This window comes from Ostrea edulis, chromosome 7 (assembly GCF_947568905.1).
Source record: "Ostrea edulis chromosome 7, xbOstEdul1.1, whole genome shotgun sequence".
Lineage (NCBI taxonomy): Eukaryota > Metazoa > Mollusca > Bivalvia > Ostreida > Ostreidae > Ostrea > Ostrea edulis.
Genome location: NC_079170.1, coordinates 10,000,533 through 10,022,195, shown reverse-complemented (window position 1 = coordinate 10,022,195; position 21,663 = coordinate 10,000,533). Strand labels below are relative to the sequence as shown.

At 35.7% G+C, this 21,663-nt stretch overlaps 1 protein-coding gene across 3 annotated transcripts in view; it reads left to right on the top strand.

The window, feature by feature from the left end:
- The window catches only part of LOC125656182 (uncharacterized), a 374,718-nt gene extending 364,519 nt beyond the window's left edge, over positions 1-10,199 (top strand). For 2 of the 3 annotated variants that reach the window (XM_056143252.1, XM_056143251.1), the window contains exons 4-8: positions 5,272-5,804; positions 6,348-6,540; positions 6,852-7,168; positions 7,442-7,726; positions 8,163-10,199. In XM_056143252.1, coding sequence (XP_055999227.1) covers positions 5,345-5,804; positions 6,348-6,540; positions 6,852-7,168; positions 7,442-7,726; positions 8,163-10,114 — 3,207 coding nt within the window. In that variant the 5' untranslated portion in view covers positions 5,272-5,344 and the 3' untranslated portion in view covers positions 10,115-10,199. The remainder of the gene's footprint in view (positions 1-5,271; positions 5,805-6,347; positions 6,541-6,851; positions 7,169-7,441; positions 7,727-8,162) is intronic. The other variant, XM_056143253.1, reaches the window with a different exon arrangement.
- Positions 10,200-21,663: the final 11,464 nt, after the last annotated feature.

Below are 21,663 nucleotides of genomic sequence, written 5' to 3'. Positions count from 1 at the left end.
ACGGTGTTCATCTGTCTAGTACAACAGTGGACACGGTGTTCATCTGTCTAGTGTAACAGTGGACACGGTGTACATCTGTCTAGTGTAACAGTGAGCATGGTCTTCATCTGTCTAGTGTAAAAGTGGTCACATTGTTCATCTGTCTAGTGTAACAGTGGACACTGTGTTAATTTGTCTAGTGTAACAGTGGACACTGTGTTAATTTGTCTAGTGGAACAATGAGCACAGTGTTCATTTGTCTAGTGTAACAGTGGACACGGCGTTCATCTGTCTAGTATAACAGTGGACACGGTGTTCATCTGTCTAGTGTAACAGTGGACACGGTGTACATCTGTCTAGTGTAACAGTGAGCATGGTCTTCATCTGTCTAGTGTAAAAGTGGTCACATTGTTCATCTGTCTAGTGTAACAGTGGACACTGTGTTAATTTGTCTAGTGTAACAGTGGACACTGTGTTAATTTGTCTAGTGGAACAATGAACACAGTGTTCATTTGTCTAGTGTAACAGTGGACACGGCGTTCATCTGTCTAGTATAACAGTGGACACGGTGTTCATCTGTCTAGGGTAGTAGTGGGTATAGTAATAATGGATGAGAAAATTGATTGATTGTAAATTCATTATAAGAAATACATATCGTAAAGTTGAGTGAGAAAGTAAGAAATGAAACAAGTTTATTATATATGACTAGAAAATCAGGGAAATGAAGATTTAGTTAAGCAAATTGAATGTACATACGAAGGACCTGGTGCGTTTGGGGCTAAATTCGGCCCCATGTTCAAATTAAAATATATGCGGTGGTATAATGGAAAATATATTTGATGTTTGTCAACCCTAACCCCCACCCCATCCCATAAATTAGGAATTTGAAAAACATGTTGACTTTTTGTTTCACTTTTACAAGTGCAAAGTGAAGATTACGAACAGTGATCAATCTCATAACTCCTACAAGCAATACAAAATAGATAGTTGGGCAAACACGGACCCCTGGACACACCAGGGTAGATAGGGTAGATTACCATATACCAATGTCGAAAGATGACCATATACAAGTGCATATATATACGCTTTATCCGTAAAACGGCAAAGGTAACTTCAAGAAAACTGATTATTCCTGTCAGTATCACATATTAATTGTTTTTCAGGAATTTAATTCTATACAATGTATTTGTACACATATTTAAAAACAAAACATGGATAACATAAATTTATATCAAAGTAGGGAAAGGAAAACCTTGTATCAGCAAAGTCTAATCTTTATAAAATTAGAGAGAGAGAGAGAGAGAGAGAGAGAGAGAGAGAGAGAGAGAGAGAGAGAGAGAGAGAGAGAGAGAGAGAGAGAGAGGACTATTCAACATAGCTGACTGGACTGTGAAGAAACGGTCATGAGTATGTGTATATCTGTTACATAACACGTCCTGTCTGCACCGAATACCGTCTGCTCCAACGCCCCAGACATCGATCGGCACACGCTTTACCCGTGAAACAGCAAAAGTAACTTCACGAAAACTGATTATCCCTGTTGGTATCAATCACAGATTGGTGGTTTCATAACTTATTTTTCAGGAATATAAGTCTATACATGTATTTGTACAAATATATATTTTAAAAAAAAAACATGTATCACGCAAATATTAAAGTAGGAAAAGGAAAGCCTAGTATCATCAAAGTCTATATAAAATTTGAGAGGGGGGATAAAACGTGTAAAGTGAGGACAATTTTTAACCATTTGACAAAAATCTGCCCAAGTTACGTCTCCATAAACGTGACCCGCAGCATACGAAAGATGTAGATACAAAATGTTAGATTAGAGAGGACAAGTGGTGCGAGGATTTGTTCTAATTAATATTCTCTCCAAACCATCTTTTCCCCAATTCGAAAGAGAGTATTATATAGGTGTCCCTATAGCTATACCTAACACAGTATATTTTCTCTTCTAGACATTGTGAAGACGTCCTAACTTAACAGGTTTCTCGGGTATGTGTATATCTGTTACATAACACTTCCTGTCTGCTTCAACGCCCCAGACCTCGATCAGCGCACGCTCTACCTGTGAAACTGCTAAGACAACATTAGACTAGCCACACAAACACCACTTGGTAATCAATACAAATAAAACATCAATCTAATTAAAATAAAATATTAATTAGATCCAAATTCTCAAATTTTTAATTACATTTTTAGGGCTTTGAACAAAAAAATGTACGTGTATTTTGTACGCAAGTAATACTACCATTTTTCCCAAGCACATTTCGGGTACACAAGGATACGGTGAGTTCATTTATCAAACAAAACGTTAAAAATAATTGTTAAATGAACTGCGCTGAAGCGATTTATGTGAAACACTTCAAACAATTATAAATGACCGTCACATGATCAACGAAGTCATGTGATATCATCACAGATATGCTAATATATAGCCGAGAGAACCTTCTATATAAATTGTCTGTACTTAAGTATATAAATTACAAGTGAAAACCAAAAATCGACTTCGCAATCCATTGTATGTTTAAGGGAAGCCTTAACATTGCTGCGTAAAAAAAAAATGCTAATATACTAATATTCACGAAAGGGTAACACGTTACGTATCCTGGGGTGATTAGAAAACTATAACACGACAAATGCTGCAGATATATAGGCGTATCGCATGACGGCATAAGCACTGTAATGTTCAATGCTATTTATATCCTTAGAATAAAAAGTAGATAAGAATGGCATTCAAATAACTACTTTAAATTAAAAAGATAAAAAAATTATGTTCGCTATCAAACCGAATATCTTTCTATTTGGGTTCGTTTCCATTATGCTCTAGCGAATGGGGTAGTAAGGAAGTTGACAAAATGATCTATCAACCCATTGTGACGTCACTTTTGAAAAGTAACGTCAATAAGCCAGTTTCGAGATACGAACTCTTCTGTATAGGAGGTGCATTTAGTGGAACTTTGAATGCCTAAGTGGGACAGAGTGGATATACAGCCAACGAGGAAGACGATGAAATGTATTAAAAGCGGCTTCTCTTTAAATGTGTAAATGTGGGAAATACTAAATACTATCGAAAGAAATGTTTTACCGAAGTGGAAACATACAAACAATGTCATATTTGCAAGAAATATCTTGGATATGGTACTTATGACCAGCAAAATAACGTGATAGGATAAGAATTCTATGTATTTAATTACTTCCTAAATACTTATCACTTACTTAGTTTGTGTATCAATCGAATTCGGGTTATTAAACAGCGTATGAGAAACTTACTGAGTACATTCATTTACGCTGTGATGAATATCTGTCCAACTCCCGCGTGTAAACAAATTCTTTCGCGCCTTACTATGTACGAGAGTTCTACAAAGGGAAATAACTCGGATGTATCTCGAAACCGGCGTATTTACCGAAATGCATATATAAATAGGCTTCGTGCTCTGCCACACATTTAGCTATATATATTAATGGTAAATAGTAGTACTTTACATTCGGCAAAATGTTTCAAATAATGCAGTTTCCATTGAATAAAAGTAATCGATATCAAATTATTCCTAACTAAAGTACAAATGGCTTATTTGCAGGGCACGGAAGTAAGATGGCATGATTAATATACCTGTAATACACAATGCAAGGAAATAATGTAAATATCGTACATTGTCCCGTTAAATTGATGTTAGGAATTGTATCATTTCATGCGGTACATGCAGGCCAGTATTTTCTTTTGTAAACAAAATATAGGTAATCTTATGTAACATCACATATGCAAAGTGAAGATAACGAACAGTGATCAATCTCATATTTAACAACATCCATAAAGATGGCGTGTTCTTGCGTGCTGTAAAAACGCTAAAATGTGAACGTTAAAACGAGAAGTAACTTTAGTCCGCACAATATCATCATCGTAATTGCTTGTATGTGAAATGCTTACACATAGATGTATTACGTGTGAAAATTTGAAAGTGGTAATAGTATGCAAACCTATTCAAATGTCTTCAAAAGTAGTTAAATTTTATGGACATTTCCGGAAATTTGTGTTCCGTACGTATTTTGACTACGTCAATGTAGTAGAAATATGATCCATTTTCAAACTATCTGTTTATTTTTTAGACATATGTATTTCCGTCAGTATTTTGCAATGTAGAACTTTGATTCAACATGTACTTCATTTTTTAAAATAATTTAGGGGGCCAAATATGATATCAAACGCACTTACTTCTTTTGTTGCAAATTGTGAGTGTAGTCTTTTCATATGTATGTGAGAGCTAAGTATACAGTTGTTTCTGCAATTTTGTTGTTTAGTAGAATTTTCAAGAGTAGATAAAAATGCCTATGTTGTTCAGTGTGGAGGTAGATAACATGATTGATAAGGAATTTATTTTACACGATACAATGTTCAAGGCGCCGGCTAAAAATTTATTAAACCTATTTCGCTCCGTGAGAAGCTAAGTACTTGTTTAACATGATGTATTGTTTAGTAGACTAATAAATAAGGATGTGAATAGGTAAGCGAATACATTTACTCAATGACACCCAGATGTATACATAAGTTTGTAATTCATTGTGATGTATTTCAATTCCAAATTCTACTTAGGTCAAAATTCATCTCGTTATCCCCCCCCCCAAAAAGATAAGGATGTGACAAACACATTGATGGTGCAGGGGTTTGAACAGTCTCGTTTAAAGTCAGCATTTTGCAAATTCTATGGTCGTTATAACGATCTAGTTTGCCAGTACAACCTATCATTTTGTCAAATGCTGTTCATACCGATTGTTAGGCCGTTCTTGGCACATTAATTTTGACTACGGATAAGTCGGTTTACCTGATGAAGATATAGGGCTCACGGCGGGTGTGATAGGTCAACAGGGGATGTTAACTCCTCCTAGGCACCTGATCCCACCTCTGGTATATTCAGGGGTCCGTGTTTGCCCGGCTCTCCATTTTTTATTGCTTATAGGAGTTACTAATTTGATCACTGTTCATTAATCTTTACCTTTCATGTGGAAGAGAAATAAAATAAGACTTATCAGTGTGTGTTTGTTTCTAACTGTTAGTGTTTTATAATTTATTTCATTCTTCCCGCTTAGGTCAAACATCGTCTATATATATGTAGTTTTTAGATACAAGTGTATTATTAAATTCAAAATCATCTACACTTCCTAAGTAATTGACAACGTATTTCCATGAAGAGATTGGGGAAATACAATTTCCGTCCTTATTTCACAATTGAATTCTACATGTTTGGACCTAAACGCATCATTGAATTGACGTTATTTCTAATTTCTTAAATACAGTTATGAGTGGTAGAGGACACCATACACGATGGTATATCTAAACAGCTGAAATAATACATGACCTGCTGTCATAATGACGTCAGAGAGCGTAACTCAGATGATGGAAAAGAAAGTATTGAAGAATGTTCTTTACGGCACCTGGACTGAAGATTTAAGAGCAGAATGCGAAACGGAAACAGTCTTTGTGAATCCATTTACTGACATACAGAATGATGGATTTACAACGGAGAATAGAAATGCATCAAACCATCAGAAGACAACTTTCCGCAAATCTCAAAGTTCGAGTGAAAAACAATTATCGTCAAAGAGTGATGAAGTTCCTTGTTCTAGTGTAGAATACTCACAATCTGTAGATCAAGACATTAAAGGCGACGAAGGAAAACCAGTCGATGACTCATTTGACAAAAACATCGATGAAGTTGACTTCTTTGATAGCGATGAAGAATATATGGAATATCATGGTCACAGATTTGACGAAAAAGATACGGATTTAAAACAGCAAGATACTATTAAATCTGTAAACGGCAGATATAGTTAGTTTACATTTTCACGGGTTCAAGCTATGAAATCAAGAATTTAATGGGAAGCATTATTGTGGGGGTGTTCTCTTTGCAACTGGTAGGCCAGGATTCGATCGTGGCGCCTTGTTTTGAACGTAGGCTGTTTAACATAGGTAGTGACGGTTCTTTCATTAAGCTTTAAAAATGAAAGTCACAGGTCTTTCGGATATAATCTTTAAACGAGAATTTCTTTTCATGGCAGGCGTTGAAATGATAAAAAGCTCTAACTGCTATTGCAATCAGCGTCGTACACAAGTCCAAATTTGTGGCCCTTAACAAACTCTTAGTGACGTCTCTACAAGAGTGAAAAAATCTCAAATTGGACGTAAAACAATGTACAAAAGAAAACCATATCAGGAAAATTTTGTTTGAAATGTAGTTCTATAATTTCAATCTTCACTCAGCAAATTAAAGTCTTCAAGTTTCAACTGAATTAAAATTCCATCGTTGTGAATATTGAAAGAATGTTAAGCGTTCATCTGATGTCTCTAATTCAAGTCGTTTTATTTGTATAAGGCGAGGGAATGGAGCAGTACCATAACCTGTCTATCTACAAGAGATCTATACAGAAGTTTGCAACTGACAACCACTTCGAAATCCATGACGTCATTCCCGATGGGAATTGTATGTTTCGAGCTCTAGCTGATCAGTTCATGATTAACGGACGAACCGGATACACCGCGGAAAAACTCCGAGGCATTGCAATAAAGTAAGTATTCTTTTTGATGAAGAAAGCGTTGAAAAGCAACTTGAGTAAACTTATATATGTAATTTATTTGGTTTGTTAATGGTCTTATTATTAAGATACTGTATGTGGGGTACTTTTCGAGAGCTGGGAATATTGGGGTGTTTTTTTTGGCGGATGAAATTTTTTTACCGTGAAAGGAAAATACGCCAAAATAAACGGTATTGTAATCCATTAAATGTTGCCGACGGTAAAATGACCCAATATGCGGTAACCATGACATGTTATGTCGCAGTTAATTTTTACACTATAAACTTTTCTTTTTTCGAAAAAAGCTATTTGAAAGAACATCCCTATAACGGAGAAAACCGTCACATTCAGTCGTTTTTGTGTATGGAATCTTGGGAAGACTATCTCTCTAGAATGTCCAGAACCTGTGAGTGGAGTGATCACATCATTCTCCAGGCTGTTACTGATGCCTTCAACCTAGACATCGTTGTGTTTAACGTGTTTCAGGATGACATAAGGCGAACCGAGGTTAACCCAGGAAAAGACACCCGAGTACAAAGGATTCAAATGTTTCTTGGTCACATTGGAGAATTTCATTATTTGAGTTTGCGCCCAGACCACTGGACATCATTATGGCCGTATAGTAAGATATGAGATAATATATTTTATTACGTGGAACATCTTTTCCAGTTTTGCAAAAGAAAACTCACATCCTTCATCCTATTTGAAAAATCCTATTTGTATAAGATAAATGTACTATAAACATTTGTTCATTCCCAATCACTAGATTTATGGTATATGCGAAGCTCTGCATATTCAATCCCCTCTATCACTATCAGTACTTTCACTGTCGTCTGTCATCGTTACTGGTGACTCTGAGATAAATCAACATGCAAAAAAAAATCTTATTTTGCAGACTCCATCTTGTACAGACTTATCTCATGTTCTAAGCATCTGCCTTCAGCAACGAGACGACAACTCATCCAGAACAAAATCAAAGATATTGGAGCTAGTACAATCGTCACTGAAGATGAGTATCTAGACTTGCTTCAACTTCAAGTGGGAGGTGAAAGCAAAACCAACACTGATCAGGAGAAACCGTCAGAAGGAAACCAGGTCCATTGTTCTACAATTCATGGAGATTATTTGTTGCACTTTGACAAGTACTGTTTAGATGAGTTACAACTTGAAGAAACAGAAGGTGAGAAGTAAGCTTACTTGAGTATAGAATCCAATATCACATGATTTATTTAGATAGAACCTATCATTGGGTCAAATGCTATCTGACGTGTTTCATACCGATTGTTAGGCCGTTCTTGGCACAGTGATTTTGACTACGGATAAATCCGTTTACCTGATCAGGATATAGGGCTTACGGCAGGTGTGACCGGTCGATAGGGGATGCTTACTCCTCCTTGGCACCTGATGCCACCCCTGGTGTGTCCAGGGGTCCGTGTTTCTCCAACTATCTATTTTCAATTGCTTATAGGGGTTATGAGATTGATCACTGTTCGTTATTTTCGCCTTTCATAGATCGGTTGAACATATGACATTTGATTCTAAAAAATTTCAAACTTTGAATAATCAATATCTGTATAAAATGTTGATATTTAATCATAAGATAAATCATTTTGTAGATTCTTTGAACAACATCTTCTTTGATCCCTTGCATATCGACGTCATGACTGGTGTTCCACTTCCTCATCTGTCCAACATTCTTAAACAGATATTCCCACTTTATATGATAAATCCATGTGTTTGGGCACGTGGTCCACTTTTATTTCCAACGTTTTCTGTCCACTGCATCGGATCTTTTGCAGATGGAAACAATGTCGTTTTAAAAGACATTAGCAAAAACCAAACAAAACGTGTTTTTTATGATATGCATAGACACAAGGAAATTGGAAAAGCCGTCATTATTCCAAGGGACAAAATAGTACGTCATTCTGATTATACAGAGAGCTCATGTGTGAATATTTACGCTGATTCATCGAAGACACATCCTGGATACTGTCAGTTAAAACTGCCTTTAGCTGCTACTGGAATGAGTGTAATTAATGTTTTACAGAAGGGATCTCAAAAATTTGTAAAAGGAATAGAAGTCGAGGTCGATGTTTCTTCTCCTAAGGATGTGGATTTCAAGTATAAAGGCCTATTGTGTGATGCATTTCCTCCATCAACACAGGAGTGGAAAGTTCGAGAAAGGAAGTTTACGTTTCCCTCTCATCATCTTAAGCGTAAGATTTTGAAAATGAATTGCACATTGATTAAAAAAGCACATCCCAGGAGTAAAGAACCCGACATAGAATGGAAGTACAATTTTTCTATGGCTGAACACGTCATCTTTACGGGAGGTGTTACGGAATCCCAACTTCATGGATTCTTTGTCTTTAAAGTTTTAGTTGACAACGCTACTTTTCATCTGACGAAACAGTTGAAGAATAAGCATTTGAAAGCTGCGTATCTGTATGCCCTTGAAGAAATCCCTTGTGAGGCCTGGGAAACCAATTTCAGTGGATGCATCTTATTTGTTCTAAGCACTTTGATAAAGTATTTAAAGGCCAAATTTCTTCCACATTACTTCATTTCAACCAACAATCTAATCGACTGCTTTCATGTTGAAGAAATTGAAGCTCTTTGCGTTAATGTGGAATGTATCCGTGCGTTTCCAGTGACGGTAATCCAAAACATAGCCGAAAACCATGGATATAGTTATGCGCCAAAACTGATCAAAATGGTCTTTGAAAACTGCAAGACTTTTGTGCACAACAAACATTTGGTGTCAATATGTATGGATGCGTTCATACCTGGAACATTGTGCTCAGTTAAAACATTGACAAGATTGGGATTTTATGGATCTGCATTTCAGCTACTTCAATACATCCACGAGCAGATGCTGCTAATGCCCATGTCGGATGGCGGATTTGTTATACCGAGTTTTCTTGAAATCTTCCAAATGGTTCTGAACAACATACGCCAGAGATCGTCCCGAGTTATTTTGGCAAATCTGTTTGACATACATTATCAGACCAATGTCTTGAATGAATACATAGATAATGGTAAAATATTTGCAAAAGATATCCTGCCGTGGAAAGTGAATTATCAAATTGGATGGATGGAAATGCCTTCAGGGAAAATGGATTTTTCTTCCCTCGCTGACATTTTCCACACATACAGTTTAAGAGAATACGATAAACGCAATTCAACATTGGCAACTTTGACTCTTGAGACAGCAGTACTGTGCGTTCAAAAGGCCCTCGAGATGGACACAATAAGTACGGATGAAATACAGGACAAAGCTCTTAAAGAAGAAATAATTAGGCAACGGGACGTGGTAATGATGGACCTGAAAAGAAAGCTGAAGCTATACTACATTCATATGTATGATGTATCTCGGCTGTATCACTCAACTGAGCCATTGCAAACTCATATCGATGACATCGAAAATCTTTGCAGGGAGCTTCCAGAAATGTCATACATTGTCGCCGAAATGTTTAGATACCTGTCTCGAAACAACAAAGCTTTAGAATATGAGACATTAGGTAACACTTATCTCAAACAAAGAAAGCCTGTGTTACGTGACCTTTGATCATACATGGTAATCATTTGTATACAACTTATAAACAATTATGTTGGACTCCTAAATGAATGAATAAAGAAATATATTATTGAAACCTTTTATTTAATTACATAACTGGTCGCAATTGTGTTTTATCAGATCTGTATACACTGATTTGGACTACGGATTACTTCGTGTACCTGATTAAGATGTAAGGCTCACGGCGGTTGTGACCGGTCAACATTGGATACTTACTCCTCTTAGGCACACGATCCCACCTCCGGTATATCCAGGGGTCCGCGTTTGACGTCTATGTTCTTTATAGGAATTATGAGATTGTTCTCAGTTGATTATCTTTAGTTTTCACCAACAATTTGAGTATGAACACGGGGTTATCCCCAGGAATAACAAGAAAGATGACGACCCCCAAATGGTCTGAAATGCGCACAAGGGTTATTTCAAAATTGCACAGCGCGACACAAATAAATTGATTCATTGATTGATTGATTTATGTTTTTCGTCACATTCAACAAGATAACCCAGATACAATGTACCTGGGAAGAGACCACCGACCTTCCGAAAGTAAACTGGGAAACTTTCTCACTTACCGGCGCGAACGGGATTTGAAACTGCATCGACCAGAGATGAGAGGCCGTGGGATTTTGAGCGCTATGCTCTAACCACTCGACCACGGAGGAATTAATTCAAGTTGAGTTGATTTGAATTACCATGTGTGAATACTTAAAAATGCAGGACGAATATCCCATAAAATTCAATACCGTAATTGATGTACTATGGGCTAATATTCCAATTTCAATGCTTAAAGAAATGAACTATTGACCAAATGCCCCCATAGTACATGTATATGATTATGTAATGAAGAAACGATCATTGATATACAGAAAAAGTGCCGAATATATAATCCCGTGGGGATCCGGGTTAGAAGTGGTCCTCAGTACCTCTTGCTTGTCATAAGAGGCGACTAAATGGGGCGGTCCTTCGGCTGAAACCGTAAAAACCGAGGTCCCGTGTCACAACAGGTGTGACAGGACGAAGATCCCTTCCCGCTCAAACATCGTAAGCGCCGAGCATATGCCTAACTTTTGTGGTCCTTCACCGGCAATGGTGACGTCTCCGTATAAGTGAGAAATTCTCGAGAAGGACGTTAAACAATTTTCAATCAATCAATAAAATCAATATTAATTTCTTAAACGTTTAATTCATCAATCACAGCACCGAATCGTTAAGGTTGTTGACCACATTCATGCACTTGAAGTGGGGTACGACGACAGTGCCACTTACATCAAAGTGCAACTGTCATTAATAAATGCTCAGTTGTGACCACGTTAAAACACCCCCATTAAACGGTCACTGGTGACAAGCACCTACTGCCGTGCCCATGTAAATGCGGACACATATTTCCATGACCACCACAGAAGTTTGAGAATGTCCCTTGGAAGTTCTTAAGGAGGTACTCTACATCGTCACTATGGCTGATTTCCTTTTAAAACATGGATGAAAATATAGATATGAGCAATATTTGTCTATTCGTTTCAAAAATTGTCGTCTAGATGAGTAGCTAAGAAGGTGAGCACGTCGACGGCTGAACTGTAGATCGCGGGTTCGAATCCAACAAGGGGTTTACATTTTGTTTCAGAATGGTTTCTACTAAAAGTTCCTTCTTTTTTTTTTTTTTTAGCAAATACAGTAAATTCGAAAGTTTTCACTTTCAAATTGTTATTGTACATATCCTACACTTTTGATCCATATCAAGTATTTCTGGTGTAGCATACACCCTTAATAAAGATTGTTTCATTCATATGTAGATGTCATCATTTTCTAGCGGGGGCAGCTGTACGCCGTCTCTGATTAAAAGGTGATCAGGAGATGCTTTATATATGTCTTCCCAGTCGTAACTTAGATTACCCTGTTTAACCCTGTTTAACATAATTCGAGCCTTGTGCCATTAGATTTACCGAAGTTCAAAAACAGCAAGATTTCCTGGCAGTGTAGAACACTACACAATATTGTAGAAATGGAAATAAGTCCTGACATTGGAGCCTGATCCCTCTGGAGCAGACGATTGAAATGATTTGAGCGTACGTCATTAGCCTCACAATGCAGTTGCACCTGTTTAAGGAGGTTCTCTACATCGTCATAATGGCTGACTTCTTTTTAAAACATGGATGAAAATATAAATATCAGCAATATTTGCCTATAAACCTAAATTTTGGGAAAATAAATTCAATGGTTTTTGAAGTGAAATAGGTTATTTTTCCCAAGTGGTAAAGATAGGAATTCGTCCGAAGTAGTCATAGAGATATCTTAAATCATTTTGGTTTTGTTAAAAGCGCAAATTACGTCTTTATAAAACAACGGCAGAAATGTCATATCTTTATATTCTTTTACGTCTCTTAAGTTTGTTTTATTTATATACCTCAGCGATAGAGTTTCTTTTTGAAATTTATGTTCAAGAAAGGTTAAAAGACTGGATTTAGTACGTAGCAGACGTGCAATCCAAGACGCTTTTAATGAGGAAAATTTCAACATCAATAATATTGATTCCATCTTTCAATTCCTTTCCAATAAGTGTATATCTTTTGATTCTTTCTCTGCTATTAAATACGAAATTAAATATCTTTCTGTTCAGTTGCTTAAATATTTCATCAGGCGGATTGTGAAATATCGACGCATTGTATTGCAATTTAGAAATAATAAGATTATTGATTATTTCTTTTTTACCAAAAATTGTTAAATTTCTTTTTCACCAGTTATCGAGTATGAAAGGTGATCAATCCCATAACTCCTACAAGCAATACAAAATAGATTGTTCGACAAACACGGACCTCTGAACACCAGAGGTGGGATCAGGTGCCTAGGAGGAGTAAGCATTCCCTGTCGACCGGTCACACCCGCCGTGAGTTCTATATCCTGATCAAGTAAACGGAGTTATCCTCAGTCAAAATCAGTGTCCCAAGAACGGCTTAACAATCGATATGAAACACATCAGACAGCATTTGACCCATTGATAGGTTGTATTGACGAACCAGATCGTTATAACGACCATAGAATTAGCAAAATGCTGACTTCAATCGAGACTGTTGAAATCCCTGTACCATCAACTTGTTTGTCAATAGCTTACCTCGATTTAAAAACTGAATATACGCAGTGCAAGCTCTTGCATATCAAATCAGTTGAGATATATAAATACCATATGCTGGTGATAATGAAATATTGCTACATAAATATGGGAAGTTGACGATGGAGAAGCTGAAATCATCCCGTTTGTCATACAGTTGAGTTGTCAGTTTGGCGTTAATGTCTACTTTCAATAAAATATCTAAGTATGAAGCAGAAGTGGACGACTCTGTGGTGTCCTTTATTTCGAGCTCACAGGGATATATCAAATCGACATATGAATGAAAGTTATCATTGTTAATAGACAAAACGTCATCGATATATCGAAATGTCGAATTGAAGGCCACAGCGAGAGATATTTTCTTCTCACGTAAAAGTTTTTTATAAATTCTGCTTCATATGAATATAGAAACAGGTCAGCTAACAAAGGAGCATAATTCGTGCCCAAGAGAATTCCAACAGACTGTTGGAAGACCTGATCACCAAAGACCATGAAGATATTGTCAATGAGGAACTCCAGCATATATTTTATTTCAACTTCAGAGTACTTGTGCGTGGAATCAGAGTGGAGTTTAACAAAGTAAGTTTTTGGATGTCTGATCACTAGATATGAATATTTCCTTTTCCCCGTTTTGTTGAAGAAGCAACTGTCTATTATGTCAGAAAGTCTAGTCTTTTATTTATCGTGAGGAATGGTCGTGTATAGTGTTGAAAAGTCATAGGAATTAATGTTATTGATTCGGGAAAATTCTGCGATTTCAAGTTTTCTAAAAGTTCTTTAGAATTTTTTAGAATCCACATTTAATTAACACCACTTCTGGCATATGTAGTCGCACAGTAAGTTTGAAGTTTCTCCTTCACAGCTGTTCATATTTTCGTGAGGAGCATAGATAAGGGCTTGGTAGAACACGTACTAGATCCAGGAATGTATCTTTGTTTGTAAGGGTTTTTATATAGTTTAGGAATCCAGTATAGGTGCATTGTATGATAACTCATATTCATTCGACCCATTGACTGGGATATTAAATGTGTCTAAAACTGAAGCATGGTTTTGAAAAATTTCATCTTTTGAAAGGGCAGTTGGAGTATAAGTACAATTACCACAAGTGGAATTAATGCCAAGTTCGTTGAAAATATAATTGTAATAATGAGCCTTACAAACAAAGACAATGTTTGCTAAGTATGCTAATAATTTGATTAATTTTTCCTATCGAATTTATTTCTTGACACAATATTTTGTTGTGTCCTATCAATATACCAAGTGTTTTAACTGGATTATTTGTTATAATTACATCTTCAATCTTTTCACATGTCTTTTTTAAAGAACCTAGCAATATACAGTCTGATTTCTTTAAATTAAGCTTTGGATCTGCGACTCCAGAGAATTGTTTTACTGTGTTAATTACTTGTTTTATTGATTGCACATCCTTTAGGGAGCATGTGGAATCACCTGCATATTGTATAATTTTTATCTCTTTGTTAATTCCAATTTCAAAACCATGTATTGTGTCCGAAGATCTAATTCTTGTAGCTAACATCTCTGCTGTGATGATGAACAGTAATGCTGATATTGGATAGCCTTGACGAATACCTCTAGTCATTTTACAAGTTTTAGATATGTAACCGTTATTTTTTACTCGAAATAGAGGTTTATTGTATAAGGTTGTAATCCAGTTGATAAAATTTGTTCCAAAATTTAAAGCTTTTAAGGTTTCAATCATAAAACTCCATTCTACGGTATCAAAGGCTTTTTCGAAATCTAAAAAATAATAAAATTCCATCTTCGTTATGATCTTCACAGTAGTTAAAAATATCTTGAATTAATCGAGCATTATTCCCAATAGATCTGCCTTTAATATATGCTGATTGGTCTATATTTATCAGTTTTGACATGACTGTTTGTAAACGTTTAGCCAAAAGAAATGCAAGAATTTTATAATCGCAATTTGTTAGACTAATTGGTCTATAATTTCTAACATTTGATTATTCACCTTTTTTATCAATAAGACTTATTATTAACAGCCTCTGCGATTTTGGGAGCTCTTTACTTTCAAAAGATTTTATCAAAGAACATTTTGTATTGCTTGTAGGAGTTATGACATTGATCACTGTTCGTTATCTTCACCTTGCATCAAAGAACTGAAAAAGTAATGTTTTATATCATTCCAGAAAATTTTGTAAAACTCAACTGTACCTGGAGATTATTGTGTTTTATATTCTTAATTGCGCCTTCGCATTCGGATAAGTTGGGAGACTCTTGCATATGTTTTTTTCCCCACATCGTTTAGTTTATTTTCAATATTCGTTTCCGCGATGCAATTCTTGATTTGATCTATGTTTGGCTTTTCCGAAGAATAAAGGTTTTCATAAAAATCACACAGCCGACCCAAGATTTCGTTATTAGTATATGATGTGTTATTACTCTCTACAATTTTTTCAATTACATTATTGATTTGATGCTTTTTTTTTCAAGATTGAAAAAATAAGATAAACATTTTTCTCCATACTTTCCCCAATTAGCCTTTGATCTTATATAGGTTCCTTTTGATTTATTTTCATAAATATCGTTTAATTCCTTTTCTAGATTTATTTTTTCTGTATAATTGATTTCCTCCGGTGAACTACTTTCAATTGTTTTTATTTTTCCTCGATTTTCTTAGACTTTTGTTTCAGACTTTTATTTCACTTTATTGAAAATTCTACCGAAACCTGCTTAATTAAATACTTAACGTTTTCCGAACGTTCGTATTGACATTTGATAGCATTACTTTATAATTCTTTTCCATCAACATTTGTTTAATGTTTGTATACTAATCTTTATCTAATTAAATGGAAGGATTCATTTTCCAATATCCGGATCCTCTCTTATTAAAACTATTGTTAATTCATTTGCATATACGAATGATTGAGACTTCCTTTTCTTCCAGTTGGCTGATCAACGAGCTCCCTGACCACATTGATTAGCAAGCAAAAACTAATAAACGAGTACTTTGTGCAAATGAAAGGTGAAGCTAATGAGCAGTGATTAATCTCATAAATCCTATAAGGAATACAAAATAAAGAAAATTGGGCAAGTACAGACCCCTGGATATACCAGAGGTGAGATCAGGCGCCTAGGAGGAATACGCATCACCTGTCAACCGGTCACACCCGTCTTGAGCTATATGTCTTGATCAGGTAAATGGAGTAATCCGTAGTTAAAGTCAGCGTGCAAGAACGGTCTAACAATCGGTATGAATGTTTATATAGCTTTAGTGTAGATTTAGTGCAAGGTTTTTTCTACATATTTTACAATCTTTGACCTACTTATGTAAAACTTTTCATAATGTCCTGAGGAAGGGGTTTGACGTCCCCATCTAATAGGTCATGATTCATGCATCAGCAATGTTACGACTCCAATGTGAAATGCCTTTACTTCCACGACATTTTTTCGACTGCTAGTTCGTGAATTAAATTCTTCCCTTTCATTCTTTTTTAAAATAACTGATATTTACCTTCCTGGTACTGATTGTTGGATTGTCACACGAGGTGTACAAAGTACAGTGTGTAAGTGAAATCCTGAGAATTGCGAAACGCGAGTTATTACTAAATGACTTGTTACTATTTCTTAATCTTATTCTTAAATTTACCAACCGCATTGACATTGCCAGACTTTAAAACAGCGTGTAAACTAAATTGAATTTACTTTGTAATTTTGGCACTATGAACTGCATGACGAGAAAATGTCTTCCCATTGGAGTTATCTACTCTTTATTAAGACTTATTCTTGTACTTGCAAAAACATTCTTTCGCATTTTCTTGGTGTTTGATTTACTTCAAAGTTTTTAACTCGTTTGACTTGCGTAGATTAGTGGTAATTAATGTATATAATAAAGTGTAATTAGATACATGAAGACCTCATAAACACATCAAAGAGTTAACATGTAGTGTAAAAGAGAAGAGAACTATATTGCCTCGCGCATGTTCACGAAAAGAAATAGTGAACTGATTTTCCGAATACTCGATGGCCCGTAAAACAATTTAATGATGATACACATCATCATAGATTTGGGGTATATCGTCGACTGCTGCAGGGTAGAGAGGGAGGGCTGCGTGACCTGGAGCTCCAGGTCAAGGGTTAGGAATAGGACAGACCAGGTTCAAGGGTCATTTACATGAGTACATACATATACACAAATACGTTTCACTACATAGCAATATTCCATTTATCACATGTACACGATGTTTATATCTCTCAACTGATACGCAAGAGCTTGTTCCACGTATGATCAGTTTTTAAATTGAGACAGGCTACTGAGAAACAAGTTGATGGTGCAGGGGTTCCAACAGTCTCGTTTAAAGTAAGCATTTCGCAAAAACTATCCAATTTGCCAATACAACCTATCATTGGGTCAAATGCTTTTTTTTTTTTTTTTTTTTTTTTTTTTTGCATTTCATACTGATTGTTAGGACGTTCTTAGCACATTGATTTTGACTACGGATAACTCAATTTACCTCTTCAAGATATAGGGCTCATGATGGGTGTAACCGGTCGACAGGCAATGCTTACTCCTCATAGCTACACAGGCAAATGTACCTCATGTGAATTTCACGTGAAATGCTGTTCACGTGAAATTCACATGAACCTTTAACGTGAAATTAACGTAATTTTCATGTGAATTTCACGTGAAAAGTGATTCACGTGAAATTCACATTAATATGTCCACATGGATTTCACGTGAATCACTTTTCACATGAAATTCACGTTAAAATATTCACATGAATTTCACGTGAACAACAATTCACGTGAAATTCACGTTAAATTTTTCAAATGAATTTCACGTGAAAAGCTATTCATTTTAAAAAGTTCACAAGAAAAGCGATTAAAGTGAAAAATTCACACTTCTTAATATATTCAAGTGGGAAAAAATATAATTAAGGTAAAATATAAAACGATATGGACATTAGGCAATTTAAGTTGAGTACACTTATAAAATGTTAGCAAACGATCAACAAAATAGATTCTGCTCATGCCTCCCCTCCTCGTTTTTATCCGAAATTATTAACTTCAAATTCATTTCAAAATTAAGGATTATCTCCCTCATGCATAGCTCTTATCCTTGGACGAATTTGGCTCCACCTTTTTTGGCACGCTGTTTTTGGCTATATTTAGCTCTAAAACTTCATAGTTATTTCGGATTTCAAACATTTCGGTTGAGCATCACTGAAGAGACATTATTTGTCGAAATGCGCATCTGGTGCATCAAAATTGGTACCGTATGTTTTACATTGTAGTTCTGTACGCAGTATTATTACACGTACTTTCCACACCTGATTTCCCTGATTTCCCATTATTTTTTCTCTTACGAATTAAAAAATAAATTAAATCTCCCATCATAGATATTAATGAAAGCATATTTTCACTACTTGAAGAATCACTTTATTGATAGAGTTAAAACATGCAACTTCAAAAGCACGAAATTTTCTAATCGTCTTGTCGGAGTGCACTTGGGCTGTTTACATACATATGATTTGAGGGTAGTATATTGCGCAGCTGTCGGTAGACGAGGCGCCGGTAACGTCATTTCAGATTTCCGTAATTTGATTTTAATTACACCCCTCCCTTATATACATCGATAATAATTACCGGTGTGATACCTTGGAAGCTGGTGTTGATGCATAAAGTTAGGCCTACTGGATGCATGTAGGAATGAAAATTTTCTATCAGTGAATACCACCATCCCGAATTTGTAGATCATCAATCAAAAGGAAAACACAGATTTCTAGCACTCGGAAGAAAGAGAAAAACATAAATAATTCTCAACATTAATGTTCATGTATATTTAGATAACTTTTAAAAAATATATATAGGCCTAAAGCTTTAACTACAGTCATATTCCGATAATATTTACAAGACTGTGACGTCACACTCGAGTAAGCCGTCTGACGCGTTTGACGTATGCAAGACAGCGAATGTGAAAGTACACAGGAACTCCATAGGTAAGATGAGATTGAGCATTGTAATTATAAATGTTCAGTGTAAATTCAAGCCATTAGGCCTACTACATTTATGTGATCTAAAGTTTCTAATGCAACCGCTTATTTCAGACTGATGAGAATTACTTTAGACGGAGTACCTACGTCAACGAATAGGCACGACAGTGAAAATACGGAAGTCACTTCGGGGACGTGTCGCAGAATCGCATAACTCTACACGGTTTGTTAATCTTTCCTTATTCATCAGAGAACATGGTAATCGTAATTCAGAACATAAGTTTTATAATTTAATCGATCTAGATATATTCATTAGGGGTGCTAAGTAACGTTTATAGAGGCATCATCGAGATCAGGCACGTTGAATGGGGGGTGGGGGTGGGTGGGTGTAACAATGTCCATCGTTTGTTATATATATCGTAATGCCAATAACACACACACACACACACACACACACACACACACACATATATATATATATATATATATATATATATATATATATCCAAATTGTGTTTTTAAAATATATATATATTGGTTGCTCCCCCCTTTAACAATAGTTTTAAATGAGAAGAATGTAAGCTTGAAAGATCTGATGAAATAGTAAACCCACCCCACTTTGAAAAACGATGATAATAATTCATTTGAATAATGAATATTAAACAAGTATAATATTGTTCAGCCTCGGGTAATTTTTAATATTACGTACAGATTTCAGAATTTGCAAACAAAATTTTTATCAATGTTTGAATATGATGCAATATGATGTGGAAGCAATTTAAAGAAAATATTTCAGAGAAACATGGCATTCTGGCAATATCAATGTCAATCGTTTCATTTTAAACAATGCATTTATATAGATTTAATCTAGATAATGAGGAATGCAAAGACATTTTCAAATCGCCTCTGGCCTAGAACATGACAATTTGAAAACATATCACATTACTTCCTTCTGTACCTAGTCACATTGCCATCATACATGTATAATAATTTTATTCTATTCTGTATGATAATATATTGATAATTCTGCAACTTTTTTCTTCGTTTCTGTTACGTCTACATGTAAAACCTATACGGTACCAATTTTGATGCACCAGATGCGCATTTCGACAAATAATGTCTCTTCAGTGATGATTAACCGAAATATTTGAAATCCGAAATAACTATGAAGTTTTAGAGCTAAATATAGCCAAAAACAGTGTGCCAAAAAAGTGGAGCCAAATTCGTCCAAGGATAAGAGCTATGCATGAGGGAGATAATCCTTAATTTTGAAATGAATTTCTAAATTTTATAACAGCAATTAAATATACATCCGTATTTTCAAGCTAGTAACGAAGTACTTAGCTACTGGGCTGTAGAGACCCTCGGGGACTAACAGTCCACGAGCAGAGGCCTCGACCCAGGAGTCATAATGTAAAACTTATACGGTACCAATTTTGATGCACCAGATGCGCATTTCGACAATTAATGTCTCTTCAGTGATGCTCAACCGAAATGTTTGAAATCCGAAATAACTATGAAGTTTTAGAGCTAGAAATAGCCAAAAACAGCGTGCCAAAAAAGTGGAGCCAAATTCGTCCAAGGATAAGAGCTATGCATGAGGGAGATAATCCTTAATTTGAAATGAATTTCTAAATTTTATAACGGCAATTAAATATACATCCGTATTTTCAAGCTAGTAACGAAGTACTTAGCTACTGGGCTATAGAGACCCTCGGGGACTAACAGTCCACCAGCAGCGGATTATCTCCCTCACGCATAGCTCTTATCCTTAGACGAATTTGACTCCACTGTTTTGGCACACTATTTTTCCCTATAATAGCTCTAAAACTTCATAGTTATTTCGGATTTCAAACATTTCGGTTAATCATCACAGAAGAGACATTATTTGTCGAAATGCGCATCTGGTGCTTTACATACAGCATTCGTGATGTTCATCTGTTACAGTTAAAGCATTTTACGTCACACTGCGACGGGCATATGATAACTCAGGGCGGATTGAAGATATCTAAGCTTATCGCCGCGCACGGAATTTTTCAGCGCTTTTGATATACACCACTTCCGGCATATGTAGTGGCACAGTACGTTTGAAGTTTCTCCTTCACAGCTGTTAATATTTTCGTGAGGAGCAAAGATGGAGGCTTCGTAAAATACTGACTTGATTTAGCAATATATCTTTGTAAGGGTGTTGATGAAGTTTAGGAATCCAGTATAAGTACGGTATCTCATATTCATCTGACCTATTGACTGGGATATTGAATGTGTCTAAAACTGAAGCATGGTTGAGAAGAATTTTGTCTTTTTTAAGAGCAAATGGAGTATAAGTACAATTAAGTGGAATTAAAGGCAATTTCGTTTAAAATACAGTTGTAATAACGAGCCTTACAAACAAAGACAGACAAAGCCATTGGCAACTGGAACCAATACCTATTTCGCATGTAACCTATCTGATTCTTTTATCACTTCTG